This window comes from Oncorhynchus kisutch, linkage group LG3 (genome assembly GCF_002021735.2).
Source record: "Oncorhynchus kisutch isolate 150728-3 linkage group LG3, Okis_V2, whole genome shotgun sequence".
Taxonomy (NCBI): Eukaryota; Metazoa; Chordata; class Actinopteri; order Salmoniformes; family Salmonidae; genus Oncorhynchus; species Oncorhynchus kisutch.
Genome location: NC_034176.2, coordinates 17,082,625 through 17,103,807, shown reverse-complemented (window position 1 = coordinate 17,103,807; position 21,183 = coordinate 17,082,625). Strand labels below are relative to the sequence as shown.

At 40.7% G+C, this 21,183-nt stretch overlaps 1 protein-coding gene across 3 annotated transcripts in view; it reads right to left on the bottom strand.

Annotated features, from left to right (window-relative positions):
- Window positions 1-21,183, bottom strand: part of dab2ipa (DAB2 interacting protein a) — a 116,934-nt gene that overhangs the window by 66,804 nt on the left and 28,947 nt on the right. For all 3 annotated transcript variants that reach the window (XM_031817885.1, XM_031817874.1, XM_020468523.2), the window contains one exon: window positions 12,333-12,436. In XM_031817885.1, coding sequence (XP_031673745.1) covers window positions 12,333-12,436 — 104 coding nt within the window. The remainder of the gene's footprint in view (window positions 1-12,332; window positions 12,437-21,183) is intronic.

Sequence of the window (21,183 nt, the reverse complement as noted above, 5' to 3'; positions counted from 1 at the left end):
GTCAGATTGGGATATACAGTACCAGTCAAAAGTTTGGACACACCTACTCATTCAAGGGTTTTTCTTAAATTTTTACTCTCTTCTACATCAAAACTATGACATAACAGTAACCAAAAAAGTGTTAAATAAATCTAAAGATCTATTTTAAATTCTTCAAAGTAGCCTTGATGACAGCTTTGCACACTCTTGGCACTCTCTCAACCAGCTTCACCTGGAATGCTTTTCCAACACAGTTCCCAAATATGCTGAGCACTTGTTGGCTGCTTTTCCTTCACTCTGCGGTCCAACTCATCCCAAACCATCTCAATTGGGTTGAGGTCTGGTGATTGTGAAGGCCAGGTCATCTGATGCAGCACTCCATCACTCACCTTCTTGGTCAAATAGCCCTTATACAGCCTGGAGGTGTGTTGAGTCATTGTCCTGTTGAAAACCAAATGAGATTGAGACTAAGTGCAAACCAGATGGAATGGCGTATCACTGCAGAATGCTGTGGTAGCCATGCTGGTTAAGTGTGCCTTGAATTCTAAATAAATCACTGACAGTGTCACCAGCAAAGCACCCCCACACCATCACACCTCCTCCTCCATGCTTCACGGTGGGAACAACACATGTGGAGATCATCCGTTCACCTACTCTGTGTCTCACAAAGACAGGGCGGTTGGAACCAAACATCTCCAATTTGGACTCTTCAGACCAATGACAGATTTCCACCCTTCTAATGTCTGTTGGTCGTGTTTCTTGGCCCAAGCAAGTCTCTTCTTATTATTGGTGTCCTTTGGTTGTGGTTTCTTTGCAACAATTTGACCATGAAGGCCTATTTCACACAGTCTTCTCTGAACAGGTGATGTTGAGATGTGTCTGTTACTTGAACACTGTGAATAATTTATTTGGGCTGAAATTTCTGAGGCTGGTAACGCTAATGAACTTATCCTCTGCAGCAAAGGTAACTCTGGGTCTTCCTTTACTGTGGCAGACCTCATGAGAGCCAATTTCATCATAGCGCTTGATGGTTTTTCCGACTGCACTTGAAGAAACATTCAAAGTTCTTGACATTTTCCAGGTTTACTGACCTTCATGTCTTAAAGTAATGATGGACTGTCGTTCCTCTTTGCTTATTTAAGCTGTTCTTTTCATAATATGGACTTGGTATTTTACCAAATAGGGGTGGTATACAGAAGATAGCCCTAACTTGTCACGACAAAACTGATTGGCTCAAATGCATTAAGGACAGATATTACACAAATTAACTTTTAACAAGGCACACCTGTTAATTGAAATGCATTCTAGGTGACTACCTCATTAAGCTGGTTGAGAGAATGCCAAGTGTGTGCAAAGCTGTCATCAAGGCAAAGGGTGGCTACTTTGAAGAATCTCAAATACAAAATATATTTGATTTGTTTAACAATTTTTGTTTACTACATAATTCCATGTGTTCTTTAATAGTTTGAGGTCTTCACTATTGGTCGATTGAGAAGGAATGAGAAGGAAAATGATCTATATCAGTGGTGATTTTAGCATGTAAATCTAGGTGGGGCAAAGAACCATTTAAAAAATAAATATATGCCTAGTGAAGCCACTACACAACTCTAAATAATACATTATATGCACTATAACAGTGAATAATAGGGCCCACAAACTTTTAGGGTTTACATAAAGCCATGGTTTCTACTCTTTGTGGATTTATGTAACTGGATAAGAACCGCCTTCTCCTTCAATAATAGTGAACGTCGACATGAGTTTTGACATTTGAACTACCGATTAATCGGAATGGCCGACTAATTATGGCCGATTTCAAGTTTTCATAACAATCGGAAATCGGTATTTTTGGGCGCCGATTTAGCCGATATTTCTTTTTTTTTTATGTACATTTTTTGTGGTGTAAATTACACCTTTATTTAATCTTTATTTAACTAGGCAAGTCAGTTAAGAACACATTCTTATTTTCAATGACGCCCTAGGAACGAGGCAGAACAACATATTTTTACCTTGTCAGCTCGGGGGATTCAATCTTGCTATCTTACAGTTAACTAGTCCAACGCTCTAACCACCTGCCTCACGAGGAGCCTGCCTGTTACGCGAATGCAGTAAGCCAAGGTAAGTTGCTAGCTAGCATTAAACTTATCTTATAAAAACAATCAATCCACGACTGTCGTTGCTCCAATGTGTACTTAACCATAAACATCAATGCCTTTCTTAAAATATATACAGAAGTATATATTTTTAAACCTGCATATTTAGCTAAAATAAATCCAGGTTAGCAGGCAATATTAACCAGGTGAAATTGTGTCACTTCTCTTGCGTTCATTGCACGCAGAGTCAGGGTATATGCAACAGTTTGGGCCGCCTGGCTCTTTGCGAACTAATTTGCCAGAATTTTACGTAATTATGACATAACATTGAAGGTTGTGCAATGTAACAGGAATATTTAGACTCATGGATGCCACCCGTTAGATAAAATACGGAACGGAATAAACGTTTTGTTTTCGAGGTGATAGTTTCCGGATTTTACCTAAGACTTGTATTTCTGTGTGTTTATTATAGTTAAGTCTATGATTTGATAGAGCAGTCTGACCGAGGGGTGGTAGGCAGCAGCAGGCTCGTAATAGTCAAAGGTATATGGTTTAGAGAGAAATAGTCGACGGGTTATAATTCCTGTAATAACTTGCGGCTGAACTTGAAAGGGGTTCGTTATTTTACCGTTCATGTCTTCCATAGAGAATGTCTTGATCTACTTCAAATAAGGTCTGGGTTTCGTGCAGGCTTAAACCGCCTCTGCGTATTGATACCTGTGTAAATCTCACTAGGAAAAGGTAACGTTTGTCAAAATATTTTCATAAATCCACTCTACAAAAAAAAAGATCTTTGCTTATATTTAGCCAATATTGATCAGTTACCTTGTCCTATGGATATCTACAGTTATAAAATTGGCAAGGTGGTGTAAGCCTACACGAAACAGACCTTATTTTAAGTTAATCTAAAAATATCCTATGGAATAAATGAATGAAGGAACCGCTTTTCAGATTTTGCTAGGTGTCATGGGAATTATGACTCGCACTTTGGTCGTCAATTCTTACCATGTCCATGTCCTGCATATGGAAATTACAGTTTTTGTTTTCAACATTCATCACAGGTAACTTAAACTCTATTTTTTTCAAACAGTTGAGAGTATTTGTCTCCTAAGCAGACTCTTCAGTATCATTGTCACTTCAGAGCTGTGTGTGTGTTTTACAGATGGCAGAGAAAAGCAGAGCACCAGTGTGGGACTATTACATGGAATTGGCACCAGGGAAAGCAAGGTGTCTTATTTGTGATAAAGATGTAAGCATGGGGTCAGCAACAGCTAAATAAAAAAATACCACCAACCTTAAGAACACCCATCCAAAAGCCAATAATATGTATTATATTAAGTTAAAATAAAAGTGTTAATTGTTCATTCAGTATTGTTGCTATTGTCATTATTACAAAAATGTGTGTGTGTGTGTATATATATATACACATACAGTGGGGAGAACAAGTATTTGATACACTGCCGATTTTGCAGGTTCTCACTTACAAAGCATGCAGAGGTCTGTTATTTTTTATCATAGGTACACTTCAACTGTGAGAGACGGAATCGAAAACAAAAATCCAGAAAATCACATTGTATGATTTTTAAGTAATCCTACTTACAAAGCATGTAGAGGTCTGTAATTTTGATCAAAATTACAGACCTCTACATGCTTTGTAAGTAGGAAAACCTGCAAAATCGGCAGTGTATCAAATACTTGTTCTGCCCACTGTATACATTTGTTTTATTTTATTTTAAAATCGGCCGGTTAATTGGTATCGGCTTTTTTTTGTCCTCCAATAATCGGTATCGGTGTTGAAAAATCATAATCGTCCGACCTCTAATTTGAACCATTCACAAACATTATTACATTTATGTTCAGTAAATTCACAATATTTATGCTTATATATTTAACATTTAGCTCTTAAGTATAAGCAAGTGCAAGCAAATGAGCTGCGATGAAGTAGGCCTATTCGTTCATCACTTTCAAATTGGACAACGACAGAAATTCATTTCGATATTAATTCAGATAAATTCAGCAAGATGTTGAGGCCTTAACTCTACTCTTCTTTAAGTCACCACAGAGAGAGAAAGAGAGAGCGAGAGACCCAGAGTCAGTGGTTAGCCTACCATTTGAAGTATTTTATTAGGCCTATGTGGTCTGAAAAGGAAGGACAATACAATCACGAAGATCCACTTCTATAGACAATATACAGACCCACTGACAGCCACATTGAGCAAACAAAACAACTCTCACAATATGAACTGTAATTACATAGGTCTATTTACTGAACTTTTTGTTGAACAAAAATATTTGAATGGGAAGAGACTGTCAAAGGCAAACATAGTTACGAGGAGGGGATATTTTAATATAATGTTGTTTGGTCTGTAACTTAACACCCTCCTTGTCGAGAAAAGCAGTAATTATAAACACACAAAGTAAGAAAAACAATGAATGCATAATTCTAACATTGCCTAAAATTATTAATAAGATAGATCTATATAAGCAATATTACAATGCAGATATACAAACTATGGCATATATGACGATAAGTGGTTAAGAGGAAATCCGTAATTTCGATAAAGACATGAGCAAGCTGAGGTGGATGTAGCCTATATACCGCCTATTTGTTTAGCACAGCGACATAATTCAGAACATGGGCCGTTCTTACAGTATTCTCCCTGTACACCAAATCCGAACAGTAGGCTAAATTAACGTGGGCACATAAGCAGACAATGAAAGCTCTTACAATGGGGGCTGGAAGCCGGCAATGAAAGCTGTTATAATATTAGCTGATTACATTTCTCTAAAACTAGCTATAGGCTAGATGTGCACAACCAAGTCTGAACAGTAGGCTATATGCCTATTCGTTCAGTACTTTGAAATGGACAGCGACATAATTCAGAATATGGGCCGTTCTTACAGAATTCTCCCTGTACACCAAGTCCGAACAGTAGGGGCAAATAAGCAGACAATGAAAGCTCTTACAATGGGGGAATGTAGGCAGGCAATGAAAGATGTTACAATGGGGGAACATAAGCAGACAAATGAAAACTGTTACAATATTCTAAGATGAGATTTCCCTAAAACAGGCTATAGGCTACATGTGCACCAGCATGTCAGAACAGTAACCTAAGTTCTAAGGGGGGAAAGTATTACTTTCTTAGCTACAGTATACATATCTCCCTGGCATATGTCATCACTTATGCAGCAGCATACTGGACATATTTATGGACTCACCATTGTTGTGCTGTGCTCACTTGAACATAAAGTTGGCATGGTGGTCCTTCTTGTGGGCAAACTTCTCAATTACTTTGTCATCAAAGTCTGGCATTCTCTGTATGAAGTCATACTGGATTGACAGCATGGCCAATGCATTTAACCTTTTCTGGCCCATGGAGTTGCGTATGACATTTTTTATAATTTAAGGGTGGAAAAGTTTCTCTCCGACTTGGCAGTTGTCATCGGAGTGGTGGTGATGATTTTGAGAAGAGAGACCGTGTCAGACAAGGCCTCCTACAGGTTGTTCTCGTAGAGTGATTTCAATAAAGAAAGTGCTGTCTTTCCAGTGTTGTAGCTCAGGATGCTGGTAGACAGTAAACAGCTCCCTTTTCAACTTCTCCTGGTTGCCCACAGGTCATAGCTTGGTAGCACACTGGAGTTCTGAAAAAGGAATCCTTCAGTAGTGTTTGGACACCACGTACATTACCACTCATCACCGCTGCCCTGTCGTAGGTTTGTGCAGCCAACTTCTTGACATTCAGTGCCGGTAGGACTTGTTTGATGCGTTGGAGAGGCCAACATCAGTAGTCCTTCACCTCTACAAAAACTTCTCACACACACTGTTGTCTGGTAACAAGTAACGCAGCATTTTGAAGAACAACCAATTTAAGGGTACATCAAGCATGATCTAAAACAAAGTTTGGGATTGTATGTATGAAGTGTACAGAGAAGCTATAGCTAAGGTGTCGGAGATTCTTTTTGCATCTGTACAGACTGACGAGACCACTGACGTCTCCTGTAAATCACAGATAGTAATAGTGCTCTTTTGTACCCTGTAATCTCCATCACGCATGGCCTCAAAAATACAATTGAAAACGCCTGTGTTCAAGGAGTCGGCTGACTCGTCATGGCCCTGCAGTGCTGTCTCACAGTTGCCAGACAATTTAATGCATGCTATAATTTTGGCAAGCACATACCTATTCTCCTCTGTTGGTTGTGAATGTCGATGGCTCATCTATATGTCTAGCTGAGCCACAACGTTTGATCTCCCCAGGAATCCCAGTTTAACGGCGTTGAGAATTATGCATCACATGCAGACATGTTTTGAGACCCTTTCAGACAGACTTTTTAAATCCTTAAACCCAGACTTGGACCACACCCCTCTCCACTGAATAGCAGGCAGGGAAAGCAAAATAGTGATTGTTGTGAGATGCTTGCAGTTATGTATATATATATTTACATTGTCAGCAAACTGATATGTGACTCATATTAATGCCAAAATAACATGCAAAGCAGGTGGGCCTCTGCCTGATCTATAGTCGTTAATATCGTGGAATATTTAACTTTCTATGTTCATAGGAGTACCAATATAAATGTGTGCATGAGGCAGAAATAATGCAGTGCGACTCGAGTTTCACCATCAGCTGGAAGACGATCTCCCTTTTTGGTCAGTGTCAGTAGAGGAAAGAGAGAGTGGAGGGATGCTGAGAGGCGGACCCTCAGTCTGCTGCTCTCTCCCTCCACTGAGACTGACCATCAGATACAGGCACTATCAGCCCAATAAAATACAAATAAAAACCAAATTATTTCAAATGTATGCCCACTCATCTGCATTTCAGAAGTAATACAACAATGGTTCTATTGCCGGTGTGATCATATATTTTGAAATATTTTTTTTTGTAAATGGCCCAAACAACAATGCAAGGCTTACTTTTAAGTAATGTTTTTTTTCTCTTCTTAAGTAATGTATTTTTTAAACATCAGAGCAGTAAATCTCAGCTTGCATTTTGATTCAAAGAAGGTTGGTGACCCCTGTTCTAGAGTTTTCCCTGTTAACACTATCAACTTTTCCCTTTACTGTGGCAATTGTGATCGAATCAACACAATATTAGTCATTTTCAATGTAAGATACCGAAACAAAAACTATGCAAGAGATTTTGTTGTATTGCATCTATTGTCAATTGCTTTGACACGCCCGCACTCTACACAGAGCAGCGTGGCATAAACCATTAGAGCTGCAGTAGGCCTATATGCAAATAGACCATTGTCATATATGGATCTGTGCCATTTACATTGAACTGGACTGTGTTTACAGCATGAGCTTTTGTGAGTAGATGCACTTGTTTTGAGATCAAAGCAAGAGCTGCATGTAGCCACGTGTGCACATTTTGTTCATATCCTTTGCTAGCTAGTGAGTTATTAGCCCAGTTATAGATCTTTTGTAGTCAGTAATAGGGGAGTGATTGCTTCCTAAAAGAGTACAAAACGTGTATATTTCTAGACATCTTTGAAAAGAGTCAGGTAAAGAGCTTGTTTTTTGACTTAGAAAGGGGCAATGTTGTAATTTGAGACAGGCTTGAATAAGCTAAGTAGCCAATAGGCAGAGGGTAGTATAATTTGTTTGATTCTCTGTAATAATTAGTATGGTAATAATTATGCATTTTATTTTGTAAAGTGGTTTCTTGCATCAAACAAACACAACAACATTTTTAGTCACCTCCTTGTCTGAAGGACAAGTGGATAAACAGGTTAATGTCAAGCCAAGCATCTTTTTTTCACCAAAAGTCCCATTGAATGTAGGCTAACATTTTTTATTATTATTTCACCTTTATTTAACCAGGTAGGGCAGTTGAGAACAAGTTCTCATTTACAACTGCGACCTGGCCAAGACAAAGCAAAGCAGTGGGACACAAACAACACAGAGTTAGTTACACATGGAATAAACAAACATACAGTCAATACCACAATAGAGAAGTCTATATACAGTGTGTCCAAATGAGGTAAGATAAGGGAGGTAAGGCAATAAATAGGCCATAGTGGCAAAATAATTACAATTTAGCAATTAAACACTGGAGTGATTGATGTGCAGAAGACAAATGTGCAAGTAGAGATACAGGGGTGCAAAGGAGCAACAAAATAAATAACAGTATGGAGAAGAGGTAGTTAGATGGGCTATTTACAGATGGGCTATGTACAGGTGCAGTGATCTGTGAGCTGCTCGGACAGCTGGTGCTTAAAGTTAGTGAGGGAGATATGAGTCTCCAGCTTCAGTGATTTTTGCAATTCGTTCCTGTCATTGGCATCAGAGAACAGGAAGCCAAGGGAGGAATTGGCTTTGGGGTGACCAGTGAAATATACCTGCTTGAGCCCGTGCTCCGGGTGGGTGCTGCTATGGTGACCAGTGAGCTGAGACAAGGCGGGGCTTTACCTAGCAACGACTTATAGATGGAGCCAGTGGGTTTGGCAATGAATATGAAGCGAGGGCCAGCCAACGAGAGCATACAGGTCGCAGTGGTGGGTAGTATATGGGGCTTTGGTGACAAAACGCATGGCACTGTGATAGACTGCATCCAATTTGCTGAGTAGAGTGTTGGAGGCTATTTTGTAAACGACATCGCCAAAGTCAAGGATCGGTAGGATAGGACATTGAACACCACATATTAGCTGTTCCTGTAGGCTGAATAATAGAACAGCTATTTACATGTTAAAATGTTATAGGATGCATTTTCTCCATTGTTATTGATGGTAGGCTACTCTGGTAGATCGTCATTATAAGCAAATAGCCACAGTAGCCTACTTGGCCACTTAAAAAAAAACTTTAGCTTAAAGCGGGTACAGCCTCAGTGTTCACAGTAAACGCATGCTGGAAGTTGCACAGAATTTTCACAACATTTAAATTTGCGCTCAGATGGTGGTGGCAAAACATATATTTATAGTGATTTATATGGGTCTTCCTCTATTCTGATTGTTTTATACTGTTCAATTCAACCCCACCAAAAAAGTCAGCATTTTCATCCATTTCTAAATTTCTTGCACTCATTTGAGATAATTTCCACACTGTCACGGAGGGCGGCATGATATGGGCAAACAATCTAGACCTACATTTTGACCAAATGTTGCAACTGCGATTTGACTTGTGATTTAGAGCAAAACACTTTAGATGAACTGTTGGAATCATGGATATAGAATGACCATAAAAATTATATAGTTTGAATATAATAGTGGGCACTTTGATCTTTGTTTCTCTTTTAGCTACTTCATGTAGCTAACATTCTTGCCTTGCGTTGTCCTCTGATTTAGAAGGTACTGTTGCACAACAAACATGCAGGTGTACACCATCACTAGTATTATCAGGCTGTATAGTTAGTCATGTTTGCTCTGACTCAGTACATTTATTAGCTAGCTAGCTAGCTAGCAATAGCAGCTAACAAGATTTAGGCCCAACTTACTAAGATAAGACAAACTAGCTGTTTGCAGATGTAAGAAACACGAAGCGTAATTGTAGAAGTCCAGTGGATGTATATTAAGAAGCAAAGTGAAAACAGCATTAATTTTCATCAACATTGTTTCATCTGCAGCATTTACCATGCAGAAACTGAATGCAAGTGACTCGTGGTAGAGGAACAACAAATTCACTCCTTGAGAGACAGGGGGCGGGGCTAGGTCTGTGTGGAAAACGGAATGGAGAGAGAACGGATATAGATGACTCAAGAAGTGAAGTAAACTATACAAATTGACTTTATACATAGCGTATCACATTTAACCATTCAAATACCGTTATAGAAGTAAAACCAAAACCGGTATGTGCAGCAATACCGTTATATCGTAAAATCCGGTATTCAGCCCAGCATGTACATATTACCTCAATTATACCTCAAACATGTATCCCCGCACATTGATTTGGTACTGGTACCCCCTGTACATAGCCGTATTGTTACTTTAGCTTATTTTGTAAATATTTGCTCTTATATTCTTAAAACGGCATTGTTGGTTAAGGGCTTGTAAGTAAGCATTTTACAGTAAGGTCTACACCTGTTGTATTCAGATGTATGTGACAAATTAAATTGTTTTGATTTGATACATTGAAAGAATACAAACAAAACCTAAGATGGAAGAAACGGAAGCATTTTGAAAACACTCTAAAAGAGAATGAAGACTTCATTGATGGAAACCCGTTCTGGGAGAAATGGAATGATCTAAATGAAAAAAGGATAAATAAACGGCAACATTTGGATAGATCACTTTGAAAGTCTATGGAATAATACCATCAGAAGACATTACTTTAAACCCCAAATACAAAACCTGGAAAGGCAGCATCAGGAATTAAATGCTTAAACACATTACTCCTGAGTTGCAGGAAACCTTATTAAAATTATTCAACCTGGTTTTGAAGTGTGGCTGCTTCCCTGATATTTGGAACCAGGGATTCATAACCCCCATACATAAAAATTTGACAAATTAGACCCTAATAACTATAGGTGAATATGTGTCACAAGTAACATAGGGAAACTGTTCTGCTGTATTCTGAATACAGACCTTGCTCACAGCAACAACAAAAAAAGAATGTCTTTCTACCCAAACTCAGAACAGACCACATACAAACATTACACACTAATAAACCAACAAGTACATCAGAAATGCAGAGGAAAAATATTTGCACATTTGTTGATTTTAAGAATGCTTTTGATTCCATATGGAATTATGGATTATATTACAAAACCCTCCAAAGCGGCATTGGAGGTAAAGTATACATCATAAAATGTATTTACTGAAACACATGTAGCATTAAACTGAACAATAAAATAACATTTTTTTGCTCAAGGGCGAGAGTTGAGACAAGGGTGCAGTTTAAGTCCAACCCTGTTCAACATCTACATCAATGAACTAGCAGTGTTGTTGGACCGATCTGCAGCCCCTGGACTCACCCTCAAGGATGAGGAGGTCAGATTCCTGCTCGACACAGGTGACATTGTCCTACTGTCACGAACAGAGCAAGGTCTACAGGAACAACTTAACATTCTTTGAGAATACAGCATCAGTGGGGCAATCAACAATAACTTTCAGAAAACCAAAGCTCTGATTTTCCAGAAAAAGGCCAGGAATCAGAGCAGCAGACACTCATTCAAATTTAGTCCCAGGTACAACTACCAGGGACAAAAAAAATCAGTGCCTGTGGTGGATTTGGTCTGGCAGTGAATGCACTAAAAGAAAAACCTTGTGAAGTATTTTAGTCCATAAAATTACAATTCTCTAAAATAAATATTCCTATCCAAATCTGGGGCAAAATATTCAGTAGTGTAATTTCACCAATTCCAGTATATGGAAGCACGGTTTGGGGTCCAACCTGTAATTACGATTATAGGCATTGATAAAACCCAATAGAAAATCGACACACAGAATTCTGCAGAATTATCCTAAATATCCAAAAGAGAGTTCCAAATAATCCATGCAGAGTGGAACTTGGATGATTCTCTTTCATTGTAAATATAAAGAAAAGGACACTGACATTTTGAAATTAACAGCCTTACAAATCAAAGCACTGGAAACCAAAGAGTTGAACCCTGAAAAGAGTCCCCTATGTCAGCTGTTTAAAAAAAACTATAACCCTATATTTTAAACACACAAGGAAATCAATCAAATTGTTACATAAATGAAAACCTATTTGACAAATTGGGAAAATGAAACAAAAACACTGAATAAACTAAATTTGGCCCTCAAAAGAACATACAAATTGGCAGAATATCTCTACTCTCAGAGATACAAAACAGAGACGGATCCTGACCAAATACAGGCTCAGTGACCACAAATTGGCTATAGAAAAAGGGACAGACAAAAACACATGGCTACTCAAAGAGGAGTGTCTATGTGGTCACTGCACGACAGGGGAGGTAGAGACACTTTTTGATCTACTGTGTGAAATATTCCTAAATAAGAGAAGATTTTTTCTAGAAAATATCTCAATCAATTCCCAAATTCTGTGCATTTACTAATGACATAATGCGGGAATTATTCTGGGTGAGGGAGAACCACAAATATTACTGCCAGATATGTATATGGTTGCCATAGTCTGAGGGACATCCCATGACCATTAATTCCCTGAAGAGTTACATTATATATACAGTAATTTACAAGTAATACAGTGTAACTATCATCCATGTACAATTGTATTTCATTGCAATAAAACAATTTGAATTTGAGAGGGGGGATGGGAAGAGAGCTCGAGATGGGAGGGGGGGACTAGAGAGAGGGAGCAGTAGACTAGGTGTACTGTTGAATGCTCACCGTGACTTTGAATGGGGTAGAGGTGGCCGGCTCCATGGAGGGTCTTTTGTCCAGAGCGCTGCCCGGCATGCTGCGCCTGCGACCCACCCTCTCAGGAGGGAGCTCTGGGGAGGGGGAGAGGAATTTGCATGTAAGTCATTGCGGCACAATTCAATCAAATTCCAAAAGGTAGACCTTTGCGGTTATATTATAATCCCGAACAATGTACATATGATCTTCAGAAAGGAGGAACAATCTTAAAATGAAAAAGGTAGACAACCCCTTGGCTCTGGCTTCACCTAAATGATGAGTTTGAGATGAGCTACACATTGCATTCTACATAAACAAACAGGTAATGAGAGAAAGGTAGAAGCAGACCTGACAGACTACGAAATCCATGCTTGTTCTCTCTGTGTCGGTATCTGTTCTAAGTTGATACACCGAGAGATACGCTTCACTCTTATTTCTGCCTCTGTGGGAAAGATAAGGCTCCAACAAGAAGGCGTACCTCTGAGCTCCCTCATTTATCGCCTCAAACCTTCTCACGGAGGAAGGAGAAAACAGACAATCACTGCATTCAATTACATGAGAATATTCTGATAGTGTGTAATACTTAACTTCTGGCTTTTAGAACAATTTCGGCTAATAATGGGTTTTGCTAAGCTAGCTACCATAGCTCAACCACAGAAAGGCCAATAGATAATATGAAAGCACATCAACACGACAAGATCACTTCAAACAAGCAGGAAGAGAATGCTGTCAAAATGAGAAAGTGATGCGTAGAGGTCTGGAGACAGTTTACACTGCATTTGGCTGTCTCCAGGAATATCCTCTGGTTGCATCCTCCGCTGGCTAGCTTTCAGAAGGCATCGCCATAAGTCTGCCTTGACTAGCTGACATTTCTTCAAGCCTAAAATGTTGGTTCAAATAAATAAATCACATTATTTTGAATTCTTTAAATTCTGAATGAATTGAAGGTACCTGAAATACACGTGTTAAGTATTGTTACCCAAGACTAGGCTAATTTCAACCATTTCTGTCAGTTCTATTCTTTAAATACAAATACTTGTACATGTAAACAGGGACTTCCCTCATTAACATTTGCGGACTAAGTTATGTTTTACCTTATTCTGGAGCGCGTGCTACGGGGTGGGTGCTGCTATAGTGACTAGTGAGCTGAGATAAGGCGGAGCTTTACCTAGCAAAGACTTACAGATGACCCGGAGCCAGTGGGTTTGGCGACCTGTATGCTCTCGTTGGCTGGAGAGCATACAGGTCGCAGTGGTGGGTAGTATATGGGGCTTTGGTGACAAAACGGATGGCACGGTGATAGACTGTCTCCAGTAGAGTGTTGGAGGCTATTTTGTAAATGACATCGTCAAAGTCAAGAATCAGTAGGATAGTCAGTTTTACGAGGGTATATTTGGCCGCATGAGGGAAGGATGCTTTGTTGCCAAATAGGAAGCATATTCTAGATTAAATTTTGGATTGGAGATGCTTAATGTGAGTCTGGAAGGAGAGTTTACAGTCTAACCAGACACCTAGGTATTTGTAGTTGTCCACATATTCTGAGTTAGAACCGTCCAGCGTAGTGACGGGCGGGCGGGCAGGTGCGGGCAGCGATTGGTTAAAGAGCATGCATTTAGTTTTACTTGCATTTAAGAGCAGTTGGAGGCCACGGAAGGAGTGTTGTATGGCATTGAAGCTTGTCTGGAGGTTTGTTAACACAGTGTCAAAAGAAGGGCCAGAGGTATACAGAATGGTGTTGTCTACGTAGAAGTGGATCAGATAATCACCAGCAGCAAGAGCGACATCATTAATGTATACAGACAAAAGGGTCGGCCCGAGAACTGAAACCTGTGGCACACCCATAGAGACTGCCAGAGGTCCGGACAACAGGCCCTCCGATTTGACACCCTGTGAGAGGTCTTCCACCAAGGCACCTTCAAGTTCCCGGACATTTCTGGGGGGGAATGGCCCTAGCCCTCACCCTCCGATCCAACAGGTCCCAGATTGAGATCCGGGCTCTTCACTGGCCATGGCAGAACACTGACATTCCTGTCTTGCAGGAATTCACGCACAGAACGAGCAGTATGGCTGGTGCCATTGTCATGCTGGAGAGTTATGTCAGGATGAGCCTGCAGGAAGGGCACCACATGATGGAGGAGAATGTCTTCCCTGTAATGCATAGCATGCATCCTTCCTTCCGTGGCCTCCAATTGCTCTTAAATACAAGTAAAACTAAATGCATGCTCTTCAACCGATCGCTACCTGCACCTACCCGCCTGTCCAACATCTCTACTCTGGACGGCTCTGACTTAGAATACGTGGACAACTACAAATACTTAGGTGTCTGGTTAGACTGTAAACTCTCCTTCCAGACCCATATCAAACATCTCCAACCCAAAGTTAAATCTAGAATTGGCTTCCTATTTCGCAACAAAGCATCCTTCACTCATGCTGCCAAACATACCCTTGTAAAACTGACCATCCTACCAATCCTCGACTTTGGCGATGTCATTTACAAAATAGCCTCCAATACCATACTCAACCATTTGGATGCAGTCTATCACAGTGCAATCCGTTTTGTCACCAAAGCCCCATATACTACCCACCATTGCGACCTGTACGCTCTCGTTGGCTGGCCCTCGCTTCATACTCGTCGCCAAACCCACTGGCTCCATGTCATCTACAAGACCCTGCTAGGTAAAGTCCCCCCTTATCTCAGCTCGCTGGTCACCATAGCATCTCCCACCTGTAGCACACGCTCCAGCAGGTATATCTCTCTAGTCACCCCCAAAACCAATTCTTTCTTTGGCCGCCTCTCCTTCCAGTTCTCTGCTGCCAATGACTGGAACGAACTACAAAAATCTCTGAAACTGGAAACACTTATCTCCCTCACTAGCTTTAAGCACCAACTGTCAGAGCAGCTCACAGATTACTGCACCTGTACATAGCCCACCTATAATTTAGCCCAAACAACTACCTCTTTCCCAACTGTATTTTATTTATTTATTTATTTTGCTCCTTTGCACCCCATTTTTATTTCTACTTTGCACATTCTTCCATTGCAAAACTACCATTCCAGTGTTTTACTTGCTTTATTGTATTTACTTTGCCACCATGGCCTTTTTTTGCCTTTACCTCCCTTCTCACCTCATTTGCTCACATTGTATATAGACTTGTTTATACTGTATTATTGACTGTATGTTTGTTTTACTCCATGTGTAACTCTGTGTCGTTGTATCTGTCGAACTGCTTTGCTTTATCTTGGACAGGTCGCAATTGTAAATGAGAACTTGTTCTCAACTTGCCTACCTGGTTAAATAAAGGAAAAATAAAATAAAATAAATAAAAATAGCATTGAGATTGCCTGCAACGACAGCAAACTCAGTCCTATGATGCTGTGACACAGCGCCCCAGACCATGACGGACCCTCCGCCTGCAAATCCATCCCGCTCCATAGTACAGGCCTCGGTGTAATGCTCATTCCTTCGACGAGAAACGCAAATTTGACCATCACCCCTGGTGAGACAAAACCCTCAGTCCAGCCTCTCTCAGCCTATTGCTGACAGTCTGAGCACGGATGGAGGGATTGTGCATTCCTGGTGTAACTCGGTCAGTTGTTGTTGCATTCCTGTACTTGCATTCCTGTTCAGATGTACCGATCCTGTGCAGGTGTTGTTACACGTGGTCTGCCACTGCGAGGAAGATCGGCTGTCCATCCTGTCTCCCTGTAGCACTGTCTGAGAGGTCTCACAGTACGGACATCACAATTTATTGCCCTGGCCACATCTGCAGTCCTCATGCCTCCTTGCAGCATGCCTACAGGCACGTTCATGCAGATGCGCAGGTACCCTGGGCATCTTTCTTTTGGTGTTTTTCAGTCAGTAGAAAGGCCTCTTTAGTGTGCTAAGTTTTCATAACTGTGACCTTAATTGCCTACCGTCTGTAAGCTGTTAGTGTCTTAACGACCGTTCCACAGGTGCATGTTCATTAATTGTTTATGGTTCATTGAACAAGCATGGGAAACAGTGTTTAAACCCTTTACAATAAAGATCTGTGAAATTATCTGAATTTTACTAATTATATTTGAAAGACAGGGTCCTGAAAAAGAGATGTTTCTTTTTTTCTGAGTTTATATGCCTACATAAATTACTGTACAGCCTCTGTAAAATAAAATGTTCTACTGACAGAGCAGAGGGTGTTTATCGGTCTTTTAGTGCAGTCAGTCCATGGTGTATAGGCCAGCGGGAGTGCATCCCCTAAGGCAGTGTGAAGAGCCAACCTGGATCAAAAGAGAAGTCTTCACTGGAGAGCTGTTATATTACAAACAGTTAACTGCCTACCGCCGCACACCATTGCATCAATCTTTTGTCTGATTTCTTCTTTGATACAGTATCTTAAAGTGTTTAGACTTAGTATAGATACATTTTTATAACCATGTGGTAAAAAGAATGAACCTCAGTATTTTAGTTTTAGCATGCTAGCAGATGCACAATGACTGGAAGTATTTAGCATGCTAGTTAGCAACTTCCTTATAACTGTACACAGAGACATAAATATGGTATCAACGAGTTCATCCGACTCTGGGGAAGTAGATAAAGGGCCTCATTGCCAAAATCCCGAAGTATCCCTTTAACACTAACAATCAAAAATGTGCTCCGTCTTCAGACATTTTGGGCATTGGATAAACCAAACAATGCAGTTATGTCCCAAAGGTCTGCGTTTCAGTGCGAGTGTCACACAACAGCACTGTGATGCGAGAAAGATGACCTTTTCTCTCCAAAGCACAAAAAGTCCATTATCCAAAGTGTTTATATAAATACAAAGGAATTCTGAGTAGAGCACTCAGACTCAAGTTCAAAGACGACTTTAAAGAGCAACTCTAGGTACAGATCGTAAACAACGCAGGAAACAACGCAGGAAGCTTGTGGTTTTTCATCTCCAAATTGGAAAAATGTGTTTTCCCACCACTAATTTGACGTAAAAGCCAGGGGTAAGCATTATTAGGTTAGGAAAGAAGGGTCCCCTTTCCCCATAGCCTAACCTATACCTGTGTGTAAATTCCTACATGACAAATGAGCCTTTAGTTCAGTCCAGAGCGCAAGCCGAAAGGCACAGATCATCAGACAAACATTACCAGGGCTGTTTACTGTAGGGCTGACCCCAATTAGTCGACTGGTCGATTGTTTTATTTGATAGGCTGTTGGTCAAACAATAATCTTTTGTCGAGCAGTAGGAAATATATATGGGCCCGAGACTAATCCATTGCGCAAGCCGCTGGATGGCAGTCCAAGAAGAAGGGGATGTGGTTAAGATGCACATCTCTCTCCAGAATGCCCTCTCTCCCATCAATTTGTTTCATAACTTCATTGTGTGAATTGTTTGTGTTTGGTTGTTAGTGTCTATCAATTCCCCCTTACATACATCACCATTAGTACATTTACTGTTAATTCCTATAATTTCAAATCTACAATGTTTGTTTGGTTACGTTAATTTCTGTTAATGCATTCAGTACCTCACTGGGGCCACGCTTCTTCCATCCAGGACCTCTATACCAGGAGGTGTCAGAGGAAGGCCCTAAAAATGGTCAAAAACTCCCCCCACCCTAGTCATAGACTGTTCTCTCAGGCTACCGCACGGCAAGCGGTAGCGGAGTGCCAAGTCTAGGTCCAAAAGGCTTAATAGCTTCTTCCCCCAGGCCATAAGACTCCTGAACAGTTAATCAAAGGTCTACCCAGACCCCTCTGTTACGCTGCTGCTACTCTCTGGTTTATTATTTATATATAGTCATTTTAACTCTACCTACATGTACATATTACCTCAATTACCTAGACTAAAATTTGATTTGAATATATTATTATTCCAGTATTTTACCGTTCTTATTGTCAGAGTGGACATGTTGTTTGCAGAACACACAACCTATGCTTGTGAGAAACAAGTTTGTTTATTTAATTCCATTGACAAGTTGTCAATTTAGTCAGTGTCTCTTGTTTGGAGTGCTCCTGTCAATGTTGAGTAAGGACATGCACCTGATTACGCATAGTAGTAAGCCTATAGGCTACTTGGCCTGCATGTAAATGTAGACATATGAATGTGCCCATCTGGGGATCTGATAGTATTTATGATTGGCTTAACGCACCACCACTAATGAGCTGTGTGTCACACCCTGACCATAGTTTGCTTTGTATGTTTCTATGTTTTGTTTGGTCAGGGTGTGATCTGAGTGGGCATTCTATGTTGTGTGTCTAGTTTGTCTGTTTCTGTGTTTGGCCTGATATGGTTCTCAATCAGAGGCAGGTGTTAGTCATTGTCTCTGATTGGGAACCATATTTAGGTAGCCTGTTTGGTGTTGGGGTTTGTGGGTGATTGTTCCTGTCTCTGTGTTTGCACCAGATAGGGCTGTTTTGGTTGTGCACATTTCTTGGTTTAGTTGGTCTATTCATGTATAGTTTCTTTATTAAAGAACCATGAATAATCACCACGCTGCGTTTTGGTCCGCCTCTCCTTCGACACAAGAAAACCGTAACACTGTGGAGCTTCTCAAAGTAATTTTTCTTAACCTAAAACAGCAAGCAAACAAAGTTTGTTTTTAGATCCATTGAGAATGACAATAGTTTGTCAATGTATTTTACTAATATTTCCATCTCTCTCCTTTTCGATAACCACTCAGCATGAAAGGGAAAAATGTCATGCTCTGATCCAGTGGAAACGTCATAAAATTGGCCTACCTGATGAGCTCTTATCCCTTGCACAAATAGCCTACAGCCGTGTCTGTCCCGAGCTCACTGGCACAGGAATCTCTGCGGACTCAAGTTTGTCGCAGATAGGCTATGCGGTAGCCAATGTGATTTATAGGATATATTCTACCTGCAGGATGCAATGTTTTTATTTGTTGTATTTATGTAGGCTATTTTGACATAGTTCGTTTTTGGGTTTGTATCATTTTTATTTGGATAGAAATGTAAATAACCACATGACAATGATTGAGATACGAAGACGTTATTATAAATATGAAACTGTTCCACGAAAATGTGCATATGAAAACCATAACTGGCACGCAGATCGGTAGAAATAGTAAGATAAATGGTCATTCCACATGAGAAAGGTTGCAGACTCCTTGTAGCCTATTACTGCCAACTTCAGGAGAGTAACAGCAGAATCTGCAAAGCCAGCAGGAGCGAAAGGAGGATGGTCAGGTTAAGGCTTTTTTTATACTGGTTATCTTGATCTCTGGCTCCCTCTGGAGTCATGCGTTTCTTATTTCATCAAACAGTGTGGTTAAAGCATCAGACAAGCTCAATACATATAGTTTATTTTATAAAAATACAATTTAAAAAACACGTTTTTTTTCTCTCCCTAGGTCAACCAATTTTCCTTTTTTTGTCAGGGACAGACCTTGTTTACTGTGGTAGCCTACTTGTTCACTACAATACATCACACTTTCTCCTGGGATATTTAGGTTAGACAAAACTCAGTGAAGTGACAAACAACAATCCTCACTCCTGGAGTGAATGTGCTGTCTGTGCAGACGGGTCTGACCCAGTAGTCTGTAGTATTAGGACTTCCTCCCCAAACCTTTCCTCATTGTGCCTGACATTTCAACCTCCGATATACTAACAGTCTGCCAGAAACCTATTCAGACTATTAAGTCATCACTGTTGTACTGAGCTGAGCAGTTTCTGATGTCATGTGCTAGACTAGAGAACAGCACTGCACCTACATTTCAGGATAAACAATCTTGGGGAGGGGGACAATTCCTGTGAGGGGTTGAGTTCTACTTCTGAGGGGGCAGGTCAGGGGTCATGCTTGTGGCCTCTCCGGCAGCGTGCCGGTGTCAACTCACAACCCCCAAAATAAATAATTAAAAAAATATATTATTTTTTAGAGATACCAGTGCCTTCCGGCGCCGACAGAGATGGCCGCCTCGCTTCGCGTTCCTAGGAAACTATGCAGTTTTTTGTTTTTTTTACGTGTTATTTCTTACATTGGTACCCCAGGTCATCTTAGGTTTCATTACATACAGTCGAGAAGAACTACTGAACATAAGAGCAGCGTCAACTCACCATCAGTACGACCAAGAATATGACTTTCGCGAAGCGGACCCTGTGTTCTGCCTTTCACCCAGGACAACGGCATGGATCCCAGCCGGCGACCCCAAAAAATTACTTCAAAAAAGGGGAAAACGAAGCGGTCTTCTGGTCAGACTCCGGAGACGGGCACATCGTGCACCACTCCCTAGCATTCTCCTCGCCAATGTCCAGTCTCTTGACAACAAGGTTGATGAAATCCGAGCAAGGGTAGCATTCCAGAGGGACATCAGACTGTAACGTTCTTTGCTTCACAGAAAGATTGCTCACTGGAGAGACGCTATCGGAGACAGTGCAGCCAGCTGGTTTCTCCGCGCATCGCGCTGACAGAAACAAACATCTTTCTGGTAAGAAGAGGGGCGGGGGTGTATGCTTTATGGTTAACGGGACGTGGTGTGGCCAAAACAACATACAGGAACTCAAGTCCTTCTGTTCACCTGATTTAGAATTCCTCACAATCAAATGTAGACCGCATTATCTACCAAGGGAATTCTCTTCGATTATAATCACAGCCGTATATATTCCCAACCAAAGCAGACACATCGATGGCTCTGAACGAACTTTATTTGACTCTTTGCAAACTGGAATCCATATATCCGGAGGCTGCATTCATTGTAGCTGGGGATTTTAACAAGGCTAATCTGAAAACAAGACTCCCTAAATTTTATCAGCATATCGATTGCGCAACCAGGGCGGGAAAAACCTTGGATCATTGCTATTCCAACTTCCGCGACACATATAAGGCCCTGCCCCGCCCTCCTTTCGGAAAAGCTGACCAC